This window comes from Thermobia domestica, chromosome 4, assembly GCF_964235325.1.
Source record: "Thermobia domestica chromosome 4, izTheDome1.hap1.1, whole genome shotgun sequence".
In the NCBI taxonomy this organism is placed as follows: domain Eukaryota; kingdom Metazoa; phylum Arthropoda; class Insecta; order Zygentoma; family Lepismatidae; genus Thermobia; species Thermobia domestica.
Window position 1 is genome coordinate 221,028,974 of NC_137457.1, and position 24,770 is coordinate 221,053,743.

A 24,770-nucleotide genomic window follows, 5' to 3' on the forward strand; every position below is an offset into this window, starting at 1 on the left:
AACTCCAGGATAACCACGTGATGAGAACGTGGTATTCATGGGGTATCTTGGTGTTTATATCAGAGTTCGAAGTGAAAAAAAGCAGAGGCGGTATGTTTTATTACGATTTTGTCTCGACATACCGGCTATCTGACGGTTGAAATACAGTGAGGGTATGTTGCCTAAAAGATGGTATTTCTATTTACATAAAGACTGAAAACCATTGGAGAGCTTCTATTTCGTTAGGGAGAGGGGAAGGGGGCATGGACAGACTTTGATTTCGGCTATCAACTCTCTGAAAGAAAAAATATCCCCGTATGTTTGTTATAGAGAATTACACAAGAAAGTGTTCAAAAACGGAGTTTTTATATTAACAGTTTTCTGCGGGAAAAGTCCCGGACTCCCATTCGACTAAGGGGTATTCCAAACCCCGTCAGATCTGTCCCCCACAGCAGTAAACCCATAAATTCGTCCATGCTTAAAACACGACATACATATGCATGAAGGCAAGAATACACGCTCACATAAACAAAGAAACAGTTCAATTTGGCACATCAAAATATAAACTAGATTAATTACTTTGAAGACGCCGGCTCATTTTAAAAACAAAAGATAGGAAAAAGATAAAAATGTCGGTGTTGTCAACTTAAAAATTATTTCTACATAAGAAACAAAATCTTTTCACGTGCAAAACCATTCGTCAATTACTGTGTCTAAAAGTGGGTTTATTACATGTATTTAGAATTTACTCTCCAGTGATGGTATGTCTTGATCACTAAAAAACCAGAGGCGGTATGCCTTTACCACTAAAAAACCAGAAGCGGTATGGCATACCATTGAATACTGTCTCACTTCGACTACTGGTTTACAGGAACTATTCTCGCAACATGTGAACGAGATATAGAATTGTCAGCTTTTACATTATCTCAATAAGTTATACACTTTTTTTTAGCACGTTTCACAGTAAGAACTACATATGAAATCGCTCCAATCTTCCTTTTTTGGGCTGAAACTTCTGGTAATCCTGAAGACGCCATTTAACATTAGTTTGAAATTATGTACTCCGTACACTGGAAATAATTCTTTATTTTAAAGTTTCAAGTACATACGTTGCTATGTTATTGTTCACGATAACAATGACTGCATTTCTAAGCATTATTATTATAATTTGAATTAACTTGTACGAAGAGATAAACCTTGAACCTTACAGACATGGGCGTCGCCAGAAACTTTCGCAGAGGGTCAAGAACAAACGCTAATACTACACACATACACACACACACACACACACATACATACATATATATATATATATATATATATATATATATATATATATATATATATATATATATATATATATATATATATATATATATTAAACAAAATCACAATATTATAATTAGGAAGTCATGCAAGTACATACACTATGTTGACTTTAGAAGAAATTTCCGATGACAGAATCGTATGTTCCCTCCTTAATACTTCATAATAATTCCTGTTTTCAACATCTCAAACGTTGAAAGAATCAAGGAGAGAGAGAGAGAGAGAGAGAGAGAAAGAATACATGTTCGTGACTATGTTGCTACCGTACGTGTCTTTGGTGTGGGAGATTCGAGTTAGATTCCCGGTAGAAGTTGAGCTCATGAAGTTTGCATTCCATATGAAGCTTTAGGTCCACATCTCACCCTCGGGGCTGTAAGGGACACTAAACTCAGAATAAACCAACCCAAAAAGAGAAAACTTTATAACAGTACTGTGTTTCTTGATGTTTATTTATCAGTCCTTTGCGAAGTCATGCAACAACGAGACTGCTCTCGGGATCTCGATAAATACAAGAAAATGTTTTTCGTGCATGAAAATCAGAACCTAATCATTTCATATAAAACGAAAATATTACGGTTTTAATTACCAAACAGGAAATGAGCAGATTTTATAAGATAAAATCGTCATTTTCGAGTTTGTAAATAACTAAGCCACCAGGTAGAAATAATTCCTTGTCTTGTTTCATAAAGTTCAAACAAAATGCACAAAATCTTTCTTCCGTAACCACTTTACAAAACGCAGAACAATCAAATTATATTTATTAAAAAAAGCGAACACACAATATAAAGGAAAGTGCACATAAATAATCTCTATATATAGATAAGCTTCATTACGTGTTATATAGGTCTACTTCTTGAACAAGAATTGCGTACGCCTTGGTTCTTTTCCAAAAGCATCCAACACGTCTGATATGAATTGTGTTTTATTTTTATTTATATATATTACGGAGACTCATCATACACAATCCTGTCAATCTTTCTTCAGAGATAGTTGACCTTAACCACGTTTTCACACGTCTTAGGGTGCTAAAACTTCTCTCAACACTACATGTTGTAACGGGGATGGTGACCATTACTTGTATTCCTTGCTTTATTGCCGTATAAAATGTGGCGTGATCCATCAAATCAAAAAGAGAGAGTTTCTCTAAACTGTCTACATCTAGATTTCTGTTTCCATAAATCGTACCAGCATTCAGCTTGAGGAAGGAAATTGTCAAATTCATAACTTTCATTTATTTCATCCATCATCTTCATAAATTGTAGTTTAGATGTGTTTTTTATTTCACGGGGATGCAGCGTGAAGAGTGAAAAGCCTGGACTATGTTCTTCCGAAAATCTATTATTTAGCGACTGTAACAAAGAATCTATGTACGGTATAAATATGGTTCGCCGATAATATTCTTCCGCATTTGTGTATGGAGGATTAGCACGATGAACTTGTCGAGATGCAAGTCTGGGAACTGGCAGCTGAATAGTCAGTTCATCAGCAACACGAATACACTTTTCGAAGATCGAATGAAATGTAACTTCAGCTGTATCTCTCTGTTCTTTGAACATACAAATCAAGTGCGAAATGTGTGATTTTGCCGCCATTAAGTTCAACTGAACTTCTTGCAAAATTTGTGCTACTGGCTCAAGGTACGAGGAATATTGACTGATAACTGAAAAAGAAACAATAAAGGCTTCTGTTGTTCCTGCACAAAAAAGACGATAAACATTGCTTCTAGTTTCAGAAACTAGAATTTATTGACAGTTCTTCTAACGCACACACTATTTCTATGAAATGTTCAGAAAATTTTCTGATGCTGTTGTATTTGGAAGTCCAGCAGGTTTCAGAAAGAATTGGGATATTTGGAATATTTTTTCTTCTTAATGGGCTCTCGCGAAAGAAGATTGTGATTTCTTTGATAGTATCCACTGTGTTTCGTGTGTAAGAAACGGAACATAGCTTATTAACGACAAGATTAAGCTTGTGTGATGCACAATGGTAAAAAAACGCTTTTGGAAATTGTCGTCTGATAATGCTTTGTACACCGTTACTACATCCAGCCATGGTAGAACAACCATCGAAACCCTGCCCTAGAAGTTCACACTGAGATAATCCACGTTCTTCCAATGCTTTTAGAATTATTCTAGCAATATATGCGGCGTTTAACTCTCCTAATGGAATGAAACCTACGAAATCTTCTCGCATCTGATTTTCAACAGTGTCATAAAACCGAATACCTAAAGACAATTGTTCTACACGCCCAATATCAGCTGTCTCATCTGCAAGCACACTATAATAGTGGGAAGAAACAATTTTAGGCTTTATATACTGTTCATATAAAGTGTTGCCTGCAACTAATATCAATTCATTTTGAGTCTGCACAGATAAGTATTTTGCATTTTGAGCAGCAGTTTCAAAGTGTTGCTTTAATGTTATATCTCCTGAATCTACTTTAAATTGGAGAAGATCGTAGAAATTATCAGATTTAGCATTCTTTCCTCGTAAAGACAAATCATGTGTCGCACAAAAGACAATTGTCTCAATGATTGATGACAGTTTTTTTCGGTTTTCCTCAACTTCATTCCGAGACGCTTCATCAATTTTCAAATCAACGGGCAAACTTTTAGTAGACATAACATTCGAAAATAACTGAGCACGTTCTGTGGACGCCCGATGCCATTCAGATTGTTCGTGTTGTCGAGCAGAAGCAAAAAAAAAAAATCATTGTATTTTCTAAACGGTGTTAGTATAAAAGACCCTTGTAATCCTCTTTTTACCGGAGATCGCAAAAGAACACACTGCTTGCACAATCCCCCTCGCAACTTTCTAGAATATGCTAGCCACGGAAATTCAACAAACCACTTATACAAAAGAAGCGTTTTCCTGGTATAACATCTTGTTTAAAGTCATATGTTTCGGTTGGGTGCCACGGCGATTTCAATATTTCATATCGACCAGTGTCCGACAAACTTGACTGCAAATTTAAGTCTACATAATTGCCAATGTCTTTTAGGTCACAGTACGTCTCCTCACCTAATAAAGTTGCACAAGGAGACATTTGGGGAGAAGGTACGCCTAATGAAATTGCCCTTCAGTAACTCTTTTTCTTCGCTCAGATTTTCAACACATAGAATATCACGTTGGTGTTTTTCAATTTTGAGGACACTAGCTGTTTTAGAAAAACATCGAGTTTCATTTGCTTATGCTTATGCATGATTAATTTTTAAAAAGCAATTCTTTCTAATTCACTCACATACACATGAGATATTAAATAAATTATAAACTAAGGGGAAAATACCCACTAAATTCTGAAAGAGACCAGAGATCGAAAACCACACACATTTATCACTTTCCGACACTCCCGAGCAACTTTGAAGTTTCGAAAACGAAAACCACCTATATGACACACCAGAAACACGGATTTCCAATAACTGCGCACAACCAACTATGCAAAACTAAACCTTTCTCTTCTTGAAAAGGTCCAATCTCCATCCTCCCCGCTAAAAATAACATTGTACTTTTAAACCGCGGGGTCTCATAGGGGGAAAAAGCTCAATTTCTTTCTGCTCAGAACGCTACTAAGAACAAGGAAGACAAGGTTTGACAGCATTAGAATCATTGTCCCTGCTGCTCCATTTGCAGTTTTGTCTTCTCGACCCCCTCTCTGTAATCCATCAAGATTCTTGGTTTAAAAGGAGGCGGGGTAATTCAGGATCACCTTGCTATAGCCAGAGGGCAAACAGGTGCAGGGGAGTCGGTGACATTATTGCCTTCACCAACAGAATTCTTGGGTTATTTTTAACATCAATATGTGTTAAATGCTCATACTTCTCCGATTGTTGCAAAGGTCAAACAAACACTTTTATTCTGCTTTACAAAGGAAACCACTGCAGAAGTATTAAAAAATGTGGCTCTTCATTTTCTATGGGAACGATTGAGGATAACTTGCTTGATTCTTTCAACGTTTGAGATTTTGAAAACAGGATTTATCGTGAAGTGCTACGGAGGGAACATACGATTCTGTCTCCGGAAACTTCTTCTAAGTTCAATATATATACTTGACTACTTCAAGATCAAGGTAATATTAACTAGATTTCCAGGGGGATCGACCGACCCTTTCGACCCTCCTGCCAATGCCCATGCTTACAGACTATAATAATGTAAAACTTTTCGGATATATCGCATTTCAAGGGGCCACATTTTATCATCTCTTTCAATCTTCAATAAGAAAGCAAAAGTCTTCCTTGTGCTCATCCAACCGAGGAATGTCGTTGAAAGCAATCAGATAAGAAATTTTGCAGATGTCCACTCAGCCGTGGACCCAACACTTCTTGTTATCTTTCGATCAGCGTTTTTCTTCTAAGATCACTATAAACATTCTCCAAGCAAGTGATTCCTTGTCACGCATTAAAAATAACAGGAAATCACTAACTAGTTCATTTTTAAAATACTGATTCCATTTCACAGGTAGTGAGGTATATAAAGGCACAATTATATAGGTATATAAATCTCCAAACTTCACTGCTATTCCAGTTAAAGTTGTCTAGTATATGTTTCAAATAAATATTCTTGCTTTGAATTTCTTATTGCTGATCATTGGGAATAGTTTATAAAAGTGTAGAAATGTATGGACGTTGAAGTTAGGGCTTTACGTTGATTGACATAGAACAAAAAGCGATAGTACATGGCTAGAAGCTGTATTTTTAGAATTGAATCAAATTCTCAATAAAATATATCATCTCTACTTTTAACATTCTTCTAAAATAGAACATTTTTGAAAATCACTAGTACCTTTGGTTTCATTATTGATTTCCATTAAGCAAAAACGGCGAGAGATACCGAGAAATGTTTTCCTGGAATCGATTAAACGTTCCAACAATACATGCTATCTATTCCGTTAACCTTCTATTGAAACCGGGAGTGTTAAAATCAACAATTTCTAATTTTAACGTTGATAGCCGTACCATAAAAACGGTAATAGATAGGGACGAACGGATTTTGGAAATTGGTTCAGCGTTTCAACGAATCATATCATTTGCGCTCGTAGCACTCTACAAAACCGGAAGAGTTTAATTTTTCTTACTTGTTCCGGTTTAAAATGTGATCACCGAAGATCAAAAACTGTAAAATATAGCGAGTAATGACTTTCTAATACAGGGCCGTCATTTGGGAGGGCAGGGAAGCAATTGTTCCTACTTAAGTTTGAGAAATACATTTTTTTTTAATGTAGCCTATACTAATATATAACAAAAAACGTCAAGCTCTTGTCGGAGCATAATCTTGCCTCTCTGACAGAATCTGAAATGCCGCCACTGTTCTCATATGGATTCAATGTCCCAAGAAAGGAACGTATTTATTTCTCTATCCTCAAAGTTTTACATTAGTTATACTTGTCTATATGACAAACTGTTGTGGGCCCTGTAATAAGACAAAAATATTTACTTTCAGAATTTAATGCACGTTAATCACATCTCAGGTGCGTTTTAATCTAAATATATAATATGTATTGCACTTTCTAGAAATCAGTTTTCCTTAGTTTATTGCCAATTAGACTAGTGCATAAGTTTTAAGTTCCTTTTTCAAATCGAAGTATTGCTTTTTTTTCAATGCCAACTTCCGTCTGCTCTTGTATTGTAGCTCCGAAAACTTGGGTCCTCTTTGATACCTCGTATTACAATTCACATGCTTATGTCCAATCAAGTGCGAGAAGTCTTTGTTTTACGCTTTGCAGAATTTATTCGTACGTGATAGACAACATTCATTCTATGCTGGCAGATATAATGCCATTACCGTTCGGTTCCTTAGTTAGTTACTGAGTTCGACAAAAGATTTCCTCACATAAGTCAAAATAATCTATCAAGTCTGTCTGCTGTTCCTCATTCTTCAGTATGCTCTGCAATACGTTCTACATTACATATATATCTCAGGCCACTTTCAATTTGGTTCACTGCTAGAAATGATAAGCACAAATCATTTCACTACGTGTACGCACTGATTTATCTTCCTTGTATACAGCTCGTGAATCTAATGCTTGAATCTTCCTCCACACAGACTGCGACAAAAGGTAGAAACAGCCTTTCACATTTACACTCGGTCCGAAACTTTTTTTAAAGCATTTATTATCGCCATTTCGAAGCCCATCCAATAGTCAAAGAGTCAAGTATTATACTTAGAGAAACATATTTTTGATACTATGTATCTCTTATCTCTCTTAATATTATAAGTTTTAGCAATATTAGGTAGGGATTGCCAAACATTTTCGGATCCGGATATCCCGGACCCAATGAGATCCGGATCCGGACTTAGAACCGGACCTCGGATCCGAATATCAGATCCGGATCTCGGATCTGGATTCAAAATTCGAATCTCGGATCTGGATCCGAAATTCGAATCTCAGATCTTGATTCGTATCCAAACCTACATCTGAAATTGTGATGATAAAATTGAATATCTAAAATTCGTTAAAACTTTTTTTCGGATTCACTAATATAGTAGGTTGCTGTGCTTTTAAATGTTTCCATAACACGTTTGTGCTACCTTTGTTCTTTATTTTATTTTAACCTTGTAATGTTCTTTACATGTTGCACTTTCTGACGAAGTCTAGTAAAATATTTCCAAGTTTGATTTCTTCCCATTTCAGAGTATAGTGAACTGTCTGAAAACTGATGTAAATGGTAACAAATTCTTCTGTTTAGCTCCTCTTCAAAACTTAATGTTAGCTTCACATTGAAAATGTTTATTTTATTCTTAGAAAATAAACTTTACTATTTTCTCATATACAAATGAAATATCTTTTAGATAAGGCCCTTCTAATCGCAGGAATACTAGACAAAACAAACACTTTATTAATTGTAGTTTCTGACTCACTCGAGTCCAACAAATGTAATAATGAATATCTTTCACTTCGAAGGTACAACAAAAATATAGACTGGTTGGCGTGGAACAACAGTAGATTTTTAAACATACACACGAGAATTTCAGAAAAGCGATATGGTTATGTAGTAATATTAGTATTAATAAAAGTGTTCGTTGTATGACTTTATCACGTACTTTATGGCTTGCCCTTCTGAGGTCGGGAGTTTGTTGAAGGAGTAAATATAAAAGAGATTTCTGTTATTTTTCTTCACCCTCAAGTTTCTTTTATCATACATGGCAGGACGTAACCAAAACATATTAATGCATCGTATCATTGAAGCCTTTTGTGTTTTGTATATTAAAGTGTTCAAAAATATTTAACATATTCGCATTTGTTCATGTGATCTCAGGTTCAATTCTCGGTGGGAACATACATGAGACAATTGGAAGCTAAAACAATATAAAAAATAGTATTTAAAAGTCAGGAAATTGATATTAAAACTTGAGCTATCTGTTGGGACTGTAAGGCCGTAGTTAAATTAACCCACACGTTTCGTAAAGATATATTATGTCGTTATTGTTTATTTACTATAAGCTACCAGATACATCCTCAGAGGCCACTTTACACTGTAGTAATCAACAGATGAAAACAACATTGGAAAAGGAGTGAAAGGAAGGTCTCCAGAGCCTTAGATCAAGGTACTAACCTAGCATTTGCTCAGTATTTTGAAACGGAAAACTTTCCGATTCATAAAAACATACTCCACTTAATCCTACATCGTTGTTTAGCCGTGATGTGAGGTGGAAAATTTTCTCCTATATTTTTCCGGAAAAATTTCCGTTCTTAACAAATATCAGTGATCAAGTAACAATTCCTCAGTATTCATAAAATTGATTGAATTTATGTATAGAAATGTTAAAAATGGAAAGATCGTTTAAAGAATCTGAAAATTTTCGTGGCTCACACAATTTTCAGTAATATGTAGGAACAAGTGAAACAATGTTTCATAAATCGAAATATTTTGTGTCTTGTATGGAAAAATTGAAGAAATTATTATGAGTCGGAAAATTTTCATCATTTTGAACCAAAAAGTAAAACAACTTTTTGTGAATCGGAAAGTTTTATTGCTCTGTAGAAGCAAATGTACGGAATTTTCATGAATCGGAAAATTTTCATCACGATGTAGAAACAAGTGAAAACACTTTTCATAATCCGGACAGTTTTGGATATTATATATAGTGATGTTAGGTGGAAAATTTTCCACTATATTTAACTACACATTGAGATATACAATTCCTGTAGTGGGCCACGGTGGCTCAGTGGTAGAGCGTTCACTTCTGGCGCTAGGGGTCTCGGGTTCAAACCCTGCTCCCGCCAAGTGAACTTTGTGGTGGACAAACACCGTGTGCGTGGGTTTTCTCGGGGTTCTCCCGTTTCCTCCCACTTTCTTCATTCCACCATTTCATTCATTACTCATCATAACCGTCTCCTTTAGCATAACCGTGGGACGTAAAACTCAAAAATTTCATTTCATTTTACAATTCCTGTAGAGGCAACAAATTATAATTTTCCAATTAGATTTCGGGAACCAGAAAATTTTCTAATATTTCAAGTTGGGAAGTAAAAATTTACATAGTGTTTCTCTCTCTCTCTTATATCTACTTATTTCTAAATGTTGCAGAATGTAAATCTATAAAAGTAGTAAAGCTATGAGAAAACCGTCTTATGCGTATTAAACTAACGAAATCTAATATTGTAAGATCAAAGGTGGATTCTGAGGGAAGAACGTATTGAAGTTTTTGAAACATTCTTGAAATGAAGAATCTTTAAATTTTCATTTCATGAAACTTTTTAAGACAATATTTATTACCAATAAATTCTACGGCTAAACAACGATGTAGGAATAAGTGGAGTATGTTTTTATGAATCGGAAAATATTCATGACTTTTAATAAATTGAAATTTTAATTAATAGAATGGGATATTTGTACTCTACGAGCTCATGTTCTCTGCTCTTTGCATACACACACACACACACACACACACACACAGAGAGAGAGAGAGAGAGGTTGAATTGAGTTGGTTTTGAGTTTAACATCCCTTTCAGCAGCGAGACTATATAAGACGGGACCAACTGATTAACGTGAAATCCGAACTACATGAGCTCCCGCTGGGAATCGAAGCCAAGTCTTCCATGCCAAAGGCGCGTATGCTAACCGCTTAGAAACGAAGGAGCTCGCAGATGAAGAGAGAGAGAGAGAAACACTGTGTAAAATTTACTTCCCAACTTGAAATATTAGAAAATTTTCCTGTTCCCGAAAGCTAATTGAAAAATTATAATTTGTTGCTGACTAACTTTCCTCTACAGAAATTCAATTTTGTAGCTGAATGTGCAGTTAAATATAGTGGAAAATTTTCCACAACATCACTATACATAATATCCAAAATTCTCCGGCTTATGAAAAGTTTTTTCCACTTGTTTCTACAGAGCAATAAAACTTTCCGATTCACAAAAAGTTGTTTTACCTTTTGCTTCAAAATGATGAAAATTTTCCGACTCATAAAAAGTTCTTCAATTTTTCCATATAAGACAAAATATTTCGATTCATGAATAATTGTTTAACTTGTTCCTACATACTACTGAAAATTGTGTGAGCCATGCAAATGTTCAGATTCTTTAAACGATCTTTCACTTTTTTATATTTCTGTACATGAATTTAACCAATTTTATGATTGCTGAGGAATTGTTACTTGATTACTGATTATTTTTTTAGAAGGGAAAATTTTCCAAAAAAATATAGCGGAAAATTTTCCACCTCGTCACTACATATATTGTTACAGATGGCTGTGGGTGTTGTTGTTAACTCTGAGAAATGCATCTTCTTAATAAATTTCTGTTAGAAATTCCATCAGACTAAATATGCTTTGCTGAGTGAGCGTCAGTGAGATGGACATACCATTTCGCCGTCTAAAATGAGATAAAAATCATAGTGTAAACTGGTAGTTAAGTCAGTAGGCGACAAGAAAATTGGTCAAACGAGAAGACACCATTAGAGACACATGATCCTAGGTTTTAACCCCTATGGTCCCACTGGCCTCACTAACTGCCTCCAATAAATAATTAGATATATTAGTACAACATGTTTTTTTTTTTATCTCTTGCGTACTATTACATCCAAAAGTTTCTTTCCTTTTACTTTTTTAATTCAAAGCTTTAAACATACTAAATGTTAGTGTTCGATTCGTGAGAGGAATGTTGGGATACATCCGCTTGTATTTTTAGCCTACTTCTGGTACTTGAACCACATTCAAAAATTGCAATTTTTGTCATCTAGCATCTCCTTTTCTAAAATTTCATAAATCGTAAAGTATTCTAGTAATTTGTTCTATGTTTCCATTTGAACAATCTATTTATATTCTTATTCTTTAACTCTGTTTTTTTATAGGTATTGCATTTATTTGAATCTGGTCTCTAAACTTACATTTAGATAATGAAAATTCAAAGTACGAGTATATATATATTCAAACGGATGTATATGCTCCTCTAAGCCATCTCTTGGAAGCGAGAAACAGTAGTGAGAAAAATCTACCATATACTCATATAACATGATTTATGTTTTACTATTAACTGTAGAGTTAATGGGCACATAATTATTGATGCATTTGTTCCCCGTTACGAGGAATTTGATTTTGTATGATTATTTATGTACGCACCAATTCCTCCAAATATTATTATAGAACCGTATTAACCGGGGAAATACAAACTTGAGTAGTGGTTCAGATCCACTTATGTCCCGTCTCGCATATCAAAAAAGGAATATGTATTTATCATATATATTAGACTATTTGAATCGAAATAGCAACTTGAGCTTTTGTTGCTTACGAGTGTAAAACTCATATAAACGAATTTTATATAAATCTCAATGCACAGATTTTTTTGTTTTAAATATCTAATTTATAATTCAATTTTGGAGATTTATATATAATTGTGTCTTCATATACCTCCCTACCTGTGAAATGGAATCAGTACTTTAAAAATGAACTAGTTAGTGATTTCCTGTTACTTTTAATGCGTGACAATGAATCACTTCCTTGAAGAAAAAGCTGATCGAAAGATAACGAGAGGTGTTGAGTCCACGGCTGAGTGGACACCTGCAAAATTTCTTATCTGATTACTTCCAAAGACATTTCTCGGTTGAATGAGCAAGGGAAGACTTTTTGCTCTCTTGTTGAAGATTGAAAGAGATGATAAAAATGTGTCCCCTTGAAATACGTTTTATCCAACTTTTCTATTTACAGTCTATTAGCCCAGGATATGTTAAAACAGAAATGGCTGAAGAATTCATGAAAGAAAATTCTAATCCGGAACTGTTGGCGAGACTTCAAGGGATGGAAGCTGAAGACATGGCACAGTCAGTAATCTATGCACTTTCAGCCCATCCTAGAGTACAGGTAAATGATTATAAAATAAATATTTGAGCGGCTCGGGGAAGCATAATGCTAATTGCCACTTCCAGTGAAAAATAGTTATTAGGTGGATTGGGTTGGGATCGAACCGCAGAAGAGTATGTAGGTAGTTTAATTTCGGAAATTACCTGTAGGTGACAGGAAAGCTTGTTTGGTATGTCATATTGCAATGAATCTCATGAGAATATTGAACATTCTTCTCCAGTTTACTAGAAAGTTAAAAATGTGATATACCATTATGTTCTCCGAAGCTGCTAATTTAGAGTAGTGAGAACGATATTGCTATATAGTAAAACAAATTGCTTTTACAGAAGTTGAAGTAACCTAAACATTGTGTTGTTTTTATATGTATTTATGTAATACATTATTATACAAGGTAATGAATTTGTAAAAGCACTCTGAATTAATTCAAGTGAACCGCTTACTGCAGAAAGCAATCATGCCCAACATTTACACATTTCCTTTATTGTGACGATAATGGTTTGTAATAGGCCAATGCATCGTTTAGCACCGAAATGACACTTGTCTGTTCAAAAACAATGGGCATCGTGAAGTCTTCAATTTTCCGTTTACTGCAGAATTGAAACTTGTCCCGGACGAGTTCCTATCGGCAGTAAATGAGACTTTCTAGTTGTCCCGTTAGAGGTCATTCCTTCATGCCAAATGATGGGGATGTCGGAATAATACAGAAGAGGCTGGGGAAGGAGAAAAACTACATAGTAGATGACGTTGACCTCATTGAAACTTCGTTGACTATCTCCAATAATTTTTCCATTGTTCAAATGAAAACGACTGATTTCATTGACTAGAGTTCCTGGTGGCCTGAATTTTTAAAAAATAGCGTGTCTGAGCGACAACTTTTATTTGAAAAAACTCGCTAAACACCTACAAACGACTTCCAGCATTTTAAAATACCACGAGATTTACTTCTCATCTCTAACTCCACACAGTGTTCAGTGTAACATGAATATTGGTGGCCTGATAGTGGATACTTTTAGACCGAGCAACTGTTCTAAATACTCTCTCTTGCCCATAAACAACAAGAAAATGGATGACATTTAAAAGAAACGTTGCTCTACATATCTCAATATCTCAAGAAAAATTTTGGAGTTTAATAGCATCCTAGCCTATCACAACGGAAACACGTTCTTATAACAAAGATGACTGACTAATTTGTAGTTACACAACTCATATATTATTCAAAAATGTTTAACAGCTATGTTTTCTTCCAATAAAGGATGTTTATCAATTTTATGGTCGTTTTCTTTAATCAACCCAATTCACAATTCGTTTGAACTATGCATTTACTGCAGAAAGGAAACGTGCACAAAACACAAAACTGTGCACCCCTCTATCCTCTTACATGATATACAAATTTTGCATGTGTATTTTAATCAAGTATACGTCTTTCATTAAAGAAAATATACATAGGGTGGAACGAAAATAGACTTTTTTTTATTTTTTATTTTTTTAAGCTTTGTAATAGTGCGGAAAGTTGCCTTTTAGGTTCAAAAAGAAGAAGAAGAAATTTGGTTGTTATACTGAGGTGCCGCAAAGAGCTTAAAGTTTGTAAAAAGAAATTAAAAATTGAAAAATTATAAACTTTGGTAAATTATAAACTTTGGTATTTTTTATGGTTTTCTGGTACATATAATGCTACAAAAGATAGTTGTAAATTCAAATATAAGTATTAGAATTGGAAAAAATGTTAATTACAAAATATAATTTAAAAACATTATTGTGAAAAGGTTTGTATTTTTGCTGATTTTGAAATTTTTGGGAACTAATTTTGCTGTAACAAATAGAAGTAAATGAGGTTGAAATAAAGGCTCGTGGAATCAATTACATATATTTTTATTAGAATACACGTAAAAATATCATAATACACTTTTAAAGACAATGAAAATTCATTTTTTATCGTTTAAAATACCCACAATGATTACAAATGTTACAGCTGCAAAATGTTTGTTTCTACTTCATTGATACATTAAACTTTTTTAAAAAATCAAATTTTTGCATGTTCTCACGTGAGTCAATTTTCGGTCTTATATATTCTTCGCTTGCGAATGAACCACAGACATTTTGAGCCGATTCGGTCACCAGTTTCACAACTCTTTTCACTGCTTGCGTGTAATAAGAAAGCCGGGGAAAGTCGATAAGCAGGTCCACTTGACTATTTGGTTGAGCTTCAGATGTCTTCCGTATAAAGTCTTTGAGAGAAGTACTGGGAACATGTTTTACCAAAGGGGGTTCAGTTACGTTATTTTTAGTCCATGATGTCATGTCGATAAAACCTTTGCGTCGAAGATTATCTGTGGAACTTTAAACTTCCTGAATCCGCCTCTATTTTCTGTTCTTGCTTTTAAAACACGTCGTAAACCGAGTTCTCTTACATTTTTGCACTCATCACATAGCATGGACAAAAGGAGATTTTCTGCAGCAGCAAAGTACCTATTTCTTTGAATAATTGGATCTAGAACGTTCTTGAAATCATCAGAGAGATAGCGTGAATATGAGATAAGCTTAAATAGATGTTTGGAACTATAAGTACATGAAGGTTTCAACATAATGTTAAACCACATAGGTGCATACACTTTTACAATGTACTCAGCTAGAGTCTTAAGGTTCTCAGTTGCCACATACCATCTAAGTATACGGTTTGCTAATGTAAGTCACCTGGAGTGAACAAGTTTTCCAGATTTCTTAAAGATAAATCTAGCGAACAATTTCCACTTGATACAGCGATACACATATCCAACAAAAACTTTCGATCCGTACTTGAAATCATTTATATTCTCCAAAAGAGGAAGGTTATTTTCAATTAACAAGAAAGTAACCACAGCAAGATTAGTACAGTTTTGCAGCTGCTGACCTATTTCGCCTTTAAATTCACTGGGTCCCTTCGTTTTACCATCTAAATGATAGAAAAGATATCGCAAATGCAGCTCATTTCCGTGGAACAAACTAACTAACCATTATAAAGGTGTTCCTATTTTCCATCGAAGAAATCACATCATTATTATGTTCAGCATTTACAACGGTTCCATCACACCCAATAACGGTAAAGTTCAAAAGTTGTTCGTTGTGTTCTCTATCCTCAAAAAACTCCAGTATATTGTCGCCTATGTCCTTTCCAGTGCCAGATTTAGGTGTTACGTGTCCTAAAAACTTTGAGCTTGGTTCCTCTGTTAGTGAAACGTGCTCTTCTGAAATAACGTTTTTGTATAACTTAGTTCCTTCCTTTTCTTGAACAATTGATTTGTCTTTTCTTCCATCAAAAAACAATCCTCATTTTCAATTATCTGATAAAGACTATCATTAATGACATTTCTTTGATCTTTTTTATTTTGCTCGTCTAATTTTCATCCTGACTATTACTTTGGTTTTGTCTTCCCCTGTGATTAAACCCAAGTCCTGTAAAGCAGCACTAGTTATAGCTGCAATAGCTCTATCTGATATTCCGGTACGGTCACAAATGGAAACTACAGGTGGCAATTTCATACGCATTTGAGTGCTTATCTTTTTTATCTTTTTTTTTTTTTTCAGTTTAAAAGGCTCTGATAGCTGCTCCTGAAAAGTCAGGTGTATTTGGTCTTCAATGCTGTCAATGTCGTCAGTAACCGTTTCTGTTACACTACTACTATGTGTCCGTTCTTGATTAAACTTAACTGCTTTCTGTATTTCTTTACTTTTTCTTGCTTCTTTCTTCTTCAAACAGCTCCTGATAGCTCTATCAACATTACTCATAGCCATTTTCCTGGTAGAGCGTTGATCTTTTTAAAAGTCTTGTTCTAAAACGCGTGCTTTTATTTCTCCTATCCAACTTCAAGTATCAAAGTTTTGACACTTGCAGGCAGCAATATCAAATAAACGTTTAGCTTCTATAAATTTTGTGAGGTTCGAGTCAAACTTATCTGACCCTTTTCTACTTTTAGACCTTAATAAATTCCTATATTTAGCATGACTAATTTTTATCAATTGTGAAATTCTAAGGTTAGAAACAGTGGGAATAGAAACTCTTGACCATATTTATTCTATTTTAGGAACTAAAGTCTCACATATTTCACTTACAGTAGGATACTTCCCTGACGCAACTTTGAAGTTATGTCTAATAAAACAGTAGCACTTCATTACATCTTCGTAAGTAGGCAGTACAACTTCACACAAATCACTAAATCTTCAAACAATAGGATATTCCGACATTTGTCTTGTATTCACTTGTTTAGACTGAGCCATTTTAACTCACAACAATAAAGTAGCACACAAACTAACAAATTATTAACGTTGTTCTGTTACACAATAGACGCCAACTCAACTGAACTCGGCAAAGCTACTGATACCTGATCTGAGTTTGTCACCACACGGAAACACTGTTGCCAACTCCTATTGGCAAAATGTCGCTAAGTGTGTTTTTTTTTTTTTTTAATTTTATTGGTCTTGTGGCACTTCAAGACTTAATCCAAAAAGATAGAATATATACATGTATGTCTTTTTGACATAAAGTTACTTATTTGACAGTATTTGAAATTTAAAAAATATTTGACTTCTTTTTTTTAAATAAAATTTAGCGAAAATTGCAATTGTATGAAAATTAATCGTCCTTGCGGCACCTCAAGACGTGCTCCAATATTTTTCATATTTCATTTTTATCTTATCTACACCAAAAGACAACTTTTCCGTGCTATTACAAAACATTGAAACAAAGGTACGCATAAAATAAGCTTATTCTATTTATTATAAAAAAATGATTCTATTGTATTAACATTTTGTTTGTCACGACGTGGAGCAGCAAACATCTTTCGGCCTAGGGACGGCAAAAGATTAAATCCTATCCGGCCTACAAGTCTGGGAGCCAATTGCTCATAATTGCTCATTGTGTAGTTTACTAGATTACAAATATTGATTTTCGAAATTATCAGAAGGAGTTGAAGTGTATTAATATTCTACACTTTCCTTTAGAGTATTCACTACTTCATTCGTACTTAGTACATATTCTTTCACTTTGCATTTAGTTTCAATGTAGTTCTGCTTTAATTTCTTATTATAACTTTCCCTCACTTTGAGAAAACATACAAACATCTGTTCCATATACTGTAATCTTTCCAATTTTAAACAACATATTGTCCTTACTACTTAAATTGACATCAAATGATGGACTAGAAACAGAAGGATCGATGAAGTATTGTATACGGCTTCTAACCAGATTGGTGTTTGTAAGTAGATTTATTCAATATTAGCAAAGCCCATGTAAGTTGGCAACAGAACATCATACACGCTGGATGATTACACATAGCTTTGTGGCAATTTTGAAGACGTATGATGTAGATGCTATTGTGATGTGTAAAAAGAAAGAATTGAAAGTACTCGTACAGCTACAAGTCCTGCTTCTTCAGCTATGGGTTTAGTAAAGTTTCCAACCTCTTTGAACACCATCAATACCAGTAACTGTACATGTGAAGGAAACTTGGACTGTGCTCTGCTGAAATATGAACGTACTTAACTTGTCATGTATATAATTAAGTTTAGCACTAAAACAAAATATAAACTTTTCTTTCTTAACCTTTTAACTGGTTATGACGTAGTACTACATCAAGGCGTATGTGCAGTGGAAACAGCTACAACGCAGTACTACGTTTTGACTAAGAAATCACTAATGTTCAGTGACAATGACGAAGGTCTCTCTTGAAAACTTTTCTTCTTACATTTAAATCGGAAACAAATCAATAGATGGCTCTGAATGCCCATAATGTGCATACAACATTGTCTTTTTGAATAAAAGATGGCACATTGTTGCTTGTAAGAACATCGCTACTGCTGTAATAGAAGAAGCAGAAACTGTATTTCAAAACAGTAGCAACCGTCTTGGTACTATTGTTATTTGTGTGAAACATACATTATTGTTTCATAGTTCTACGGTTCTTGTGGCTCCGACGTAGTACTACGTCTGCCACCTGAGACTACACATTTCCAGAAAACTGTGCCAGTTAAAGGGTTAAAGAGGGTATAAATATATTTCACAGACTCAAAGCAAAAGGTTAGCTTGAGAAGATGTCATTATGACTTTCTTTATTTTATAAAGGATACATATATAACAAAATTAACTAAAAAGAGTCAACCAACTAATCTTATTTCAAATTCTCGTTATTGTTACAAAAGCAATAGAAAAAATTATTTATTATTGTTGTTGTTTTTACACTATACTTTTACTGTTTCTAATTTTCAGGTTCATGATATAATTGTACGTCCAACGTGTGATTCGATGTAGTCACTGCACTTTAAAAATATGAAGTTCACGCGCACTGCATTTAATTAAAAATACCAAGAAGAGAAAGAAATTTCTATGCTCTACTTGCAACACACACTTAATTAAAAAAGGCTTCAATGTGTCTTTAGCTTGATATATACAATAAAACTTTATAAATGTTAATAATACTTTTTCATTTCATTTATTTAACTTAAGTCTATCTGACTCGTAGTACTCCTACAGTTACGATTACTATATGACAGATTGTAAAAGAGAGGACATTTTTGGATTTACTCGAAAAAATTCCTTAACAGCATAGCGAGAATATATTTTTGTGTACCAGATATTTTCAATACCGATTACAGAAATATCATGTTTCTTTTCTTCATGCTTACAACTTTGTGTGTTGGTTTTTTCTGAAAACTGATCATTGCAAGAATATTAACATGTTGCAATACGTAATTATTTACAAATATTTCACATACTGTATATACCAATCTTCAGTGACGACTTTTGAGGAAAGGGGCCGCGGTGGCTCAGTGGTAGAGCGTTCACCTCTGGTGCTTGGGGTCCCGGGTTCGATCTCAGGCCCCGCCAAGTGAACCTTGTGGTGGACAAGCACCGTGTGCGTGGGTTTTCTCGGGGTTCTCCCGTTTCCTCCCACTTTCTTCATTCCACCATTTCATTCATTACTCATCATCACCGTCTCCTTTAGCCTAACCGGCATAACCATGGGACATAAAACTGAAAGATTTCATTTTTTTTAGGAAAATCATAACGTCAATTGGCAGTTCTATTAGTACAAGCTGAGGGAAGAAAACTTACGTAATATTAATATTCTAATATATATATATATATATATATATATATATATATATATATATATATATATATATATATAGATAGATATAGATAGATAGATAGATAGATAGATAGATAGATAGATAGATAGATAGATAGATAGATAGATAGATAGATAGATAGATAGATAGATAGATAGATGGATAGATGGATGGAAAACAATTGAAGTATTCCTTTGAATAACATTATGTGGCACATTTCAGTGAAACTGAAAAACAACTATTAAAACTGTATTATGCTTCCATATACAGCAATGCTCCGCTCAATAGTCTGCAACCGTGCTAGTTCCATATATTATTCAATTGAGAAAGGAATCTTTTAATATAAGTCAGTCATGTTCTGTGTATCATAATTCCACTGGTAACGCAGGGAAGTTCAATATGTGCCATATAATTTTTTGCGGAAATGCTTCAATTCTGCCGATTGGTTCACTACAAATCCTAGATTCTGTTTTGACATTTTATGAATGTACTAGAAGTTGACTAACGAAATGGAGTGTGTGAATCTCTCCGACCTCAAACATTTAGATTGTCTTCTACAGGCGTAATAAGGTATGCAAAGCGAGTGACAGAATATAATTAGAATAGTGTCCAGCAAATTGGCAAGATAAACTAAAGCTTTTGCAAACAGATAAGACATTGTTAAGATCTAATAACATTACTTGAAACAAAGAAATAAGACTATGGGTATTGCTATGTAGTTTATAAACTTTTCTGTTTAAAATTCATATTAACTAAAAGAAGAAAAATTGTCAGCAGCTCATAGATTAGAAATCCATAAAGATGTTTACAGAAATCAAATAGTATAGACTGTCTTCCACTAGAAATACAGAATAATTCAGCTACTGGGGTATTACGTTATGCTAACGGTATTAGGTACGGTATATGCTCTAGGGGTAAGGGCTAAGACTGCTCCTCCTGTCTTATGTGATACAAGATGCAAATTCTTTGTCACATTTTCACGTCATTGTAATTATTACTGGATCAACTCAGTGATTTTTTCTATTCCTACGTAAATCACCACATTTTTTTCGAATATGGTTAATCCTCTGGTGTATTTACACACTCCAATATTATTATTTTTATAAGGTTACTATTATGTAAAATAAATTCATTCTGTTAGTTCAGAATATATATATATATATATATATATATATATATATATATATATATATATATATATATATATATATATATGTAATCCCTCTGAACAGTAGGGTTACAGATATTTTGTAGTAATATGAATACCGTACAACAATACGTTAATATTAATGAAAAATTACTAAAATTAAGATTAAGATCAATTTATTTCAAATGTGCGCTCAATATACACCATATGATTTTTTTTTTAATATTTAGGATGAATATTAGAATTAAACAATAAAAGGCATTAGATAGATAGGAAAACTTTGTATGTAATAAAGAAATTTACCACAAGAAAATGGCACAAAAAATCAAATATTTTCTGTGAACTTTTAAGAAAAAAGATTTCATTGACTGAACAAATCTCTTTTGCTTTTGTGATAGTCCTTAGCAACACAAATTTGTCAATTCTTTTGTCACATTCTACACGTAAGGATAACAAAGTACTAAAATACACTGGAATAGCATTTCACTCTATATTTATATTATCGAAAATGAAATGAAAAATGAAATGAAATCTTTGAGTTTTACGTCCCATGATTATGCCGGTTACACTAAAGGAGACGGTGATTATGAGTGAAATGAAGGAAGTGGGAGGAAACGGGAAAACTCCGAGAAAACCCACGAGCACTGTGTTTGTCCACCACAAGGTCCACACTGCGCGAGCTGGGATCAAACCACGAACCCCAAGCACCGGAGATTAACGCTCTACCACTGAGCCACCGCGCCCACCATTTATATTATAGAATGGGCAATATAATGATAATATGCACTTGTGTATATGTACATATTTTCATTCCCATTGGAAAAAGAAATATAATTTATGTAAATCTTAAAAATACGTACTTGCTTTAGTTACATAGGGTGACTGAATACTGCATAAGATAAATACAACATTTACCTCCTACGACAAAAGAGCTACGACTGCGCCGCAACACATACGCTACATTCTCACCGAGTCAGAAGAGCATTTGGAAGAAGCGAAAGCAATTATGAACACTTACAATAATTTGGGGTGACAAAACACCTCAGCTAACTAACGTAAGGTAAAGTTTAAGTTAAGCAATCCATGAGGAAGCTTTTCTATTCGTGAGCAGATCACAACGTACCATTTTACATTATTTCCACCAAATAATTCATATTTTAACCACATGCTGCACAGTTAATTGTTTTCTGTCCGCTGTATTTTGAGAGGCGATGTTTCGACCACAAGATTTTTGTCCATGTACCATGCTAGCTAACTTGGGTGAGGTCAAGCTGTTTTGAATTCGCATTGAATGTTTGACCTTGACTACTAAACCTTAAATACTTAAGTACATAAAAAAGATTTCTCCTTCTCCCATTATCCCAGTTACGTAACAGAAAACTTATTTAAAAATGTAGAAAATGTTGCTGACTCATTTCATTTTCCTCGCCAACGAAATGCCTTCAAGGGAATAAAATTCAGTGATGTGAGACGGAAAGTTGATGAGTTGAGTTGATTTTTGAGTTTAACGTCCCGTTCAGCAGCGAGGCTATATGAGACGTGGACCTACTGATTAACGTGGAATCCGAACCGTATGAGCTCCCGCCAGGACTCGAACCCGGGTCTCCCACGCCAGTGAGACGGAAAGATCACATGGTGCTTTTGTATAGGATCTACATGGGAAAGTGTTCAATTTTACTTAGCATCAGCCAACCTTAATTTTACATCATAACTTTTGGAATCATAGTTGTCATAGAATAACCAAGTTGTATATACGCAGTGGCGGATTACCAAATAGGCCCACTAGGCACGTGCCTAGGGGCCACAAATCTTTTCTCCAGAATATATAAAAAAAAAACTGTCTTTCTTACGCAGTAACAATTTAGACCTTTGAAACCAATGTTTCAAATCAATGGTTTGCAACACTCTCGCTTCATACGAAAGAAACCTTGGTGTATCGTATATGTGTTATCGAGAAATGTTTCGTCTGCTCTGCCTCCTTCAGATTCGGATTGTGGCGTCAATCCCTTTGTTTTTTAACCCGTGCTGTGACCCAGTAGCGTAGCCAGGATGTGTGTTTGGGGGGGCCCAAGTGCTGTTATAGGTACATATAGAAAAATTACAAACAAAAAAATATATAAACATAAAAATATATAAAAAATTACAAACATCAAAGTACCAAAGTACATTGTCGGACCCTTTGGGGGGGGCCCGGCCCCTCCGCCCCCCCCCCTTCTCTACGCCACTGCTGTGACCTTTATTGCTTGCAATGACAATACAGGATGTCTATCGGTCACGAAAGTCATGCAAAAGTCACGAAATCAGAAAACGGTCATGAAAGTCAAGAAAAAGTCACGAAATTTTCTTTTAGGTCACGATTTTTTTTTTATCTGTACAAATATAAGTATACACTGGAAAATTTTGTTCTATAAAACGTCAAAATTCACCCATCAAAAATGTCTTCGTCGGCTTTAGACGCTACCAAATCGCAAGCAAAGCACACTTCTATCACATTCATGAAAATTTGTAAACATTCGCACCCAAATTTACTCTTGAGAATGTTACTAAATGTTATGGCTTGGGAAAGAAAAGGTCACGAAATTTTAGTAGACACCCTTCAATAATGCAAACCACCCACCCAATCTTGCTGCTTGCTGGCTTGTTTTTGTAAATAAACCGTCGATTTCTCACCACCCTTGCGAAACCAATGACCAGGAGACAAAGAAGACTAATTGTTTGAAACTCGCATAGTCGCATTGCCTGTTTAATGTCAGTCTTTATATATATATAGACCAGAGCGAAAGAAAATACAGCCGGTCATTTTTTAGACTGGTGTTAAGTGTGTTAGTGCATCTTTCGCATGGGCCTCAAAAGTGGTTATTTTATAACCTTGTTATTAATCTATTCGGACAGGCACGTAGGCACGATTTCGTGAAGGGGGGAGGGATCCGTGACATGAAATACTGTGATCATCACACCATTCTAAACTACTTTACTGTAACATACAGTATATTGGTTCGTTTAGCCAGGATTTCGTAACGGGGGAGGGGGGAGGGAGAGACATGAAATTGTAAAGTGCCACAAGCTCGATCAATCTAAACTACTTTACTATTAACACATGTTAGTTAGTTACGACAATAAAATGATGATATGTTGGTAAGTATTTTAATAACAAACTATGAAGAAATCTCGCGTAAAATAATAAAAACCGTATTGAAAAAGATTTTACAATATTTACGTCCTTCCTCTCTTTATTCAAATATAACAATTTTCCTTTCATTATGACCTCAACTATTATAAAAAGTACATACTCAATAATGCCTTGTAAAATATTTTACAATATCTGCGTTCCTTTCTCTCTTGAATCAACTGTTAACTTTTTTCCACATAAATTTTTGTTTTTATTATTCCGTCAACTACTGTCTGTTCCAAATTACAGGTTAAAGGAGCAGTAGAAAATTGTTTTTGAAATAACATGTTTGATACTGCAAGGATGCGATGACGAAAAATTATGATAAAAAAATGTCCACGCTGTTACACAACGGCACTATGCTTTCGGAAGCTTGAAATCTCCCTGACTAGCAGCAGAAATTCTGAGAATTCCGCCACTTTTCTAGAAATTTCAAATTCCCTGGCTCTTCCAGGATATCTTGCTCAAATCTCCTCAAAAGAAAGAATAACCAAAAGCTTACTGTAGTTTTTTTTTTTTTTAATTTTTAACGCTGATTCTTCTTTATATTATTTCATATTGTTTCATTCTTCCTTAATATTTTTTCATATCTAGTCTGGAAGGGGGGTCCGGACCCCTGGACCCCCTCCCCCTTGGCTACGTGTCTGATTCGGAGATACTTGTTACATGCAGACGAGTATTGGTGCTTTGCAATAAATAATTACGCAAATATCTAATTCGATTCAACTAGTTTTTGCCTTACTGTATTTTCTG

At 34.5% G+C, this 24,770-nt stretch overlaps 1 protein-coding gene across 1 annotated transcript in view; it reads left to right on the top strand.

Moving 5' to 3' along the window:
- Positions 1-18,971, top strand: part of LOC145683871 (dehydrogenase/reductase SDR family member 11-like) — a 54,076-nt gene extending 35,105 nt beyond the window's left edge. Inside the window, exons 4-5 of the mRNA XM_081755495.1 lie at positions 12,448-12,600; positions 18,839-18,971. Coding sequence (XP_081611621.1) covers positions 12,448-12,600; positions 18,839-18,880 — 195 coding nt within the window. The 3' untranslated portion in view covers positions 18,881-18,971. The remainder of the gene's footprint in view (positions 1-12,447; positions 12,601-18,838) is intronic.
- Positions 18,972-24,770: the final 5,799 nt, after the last annotated feature.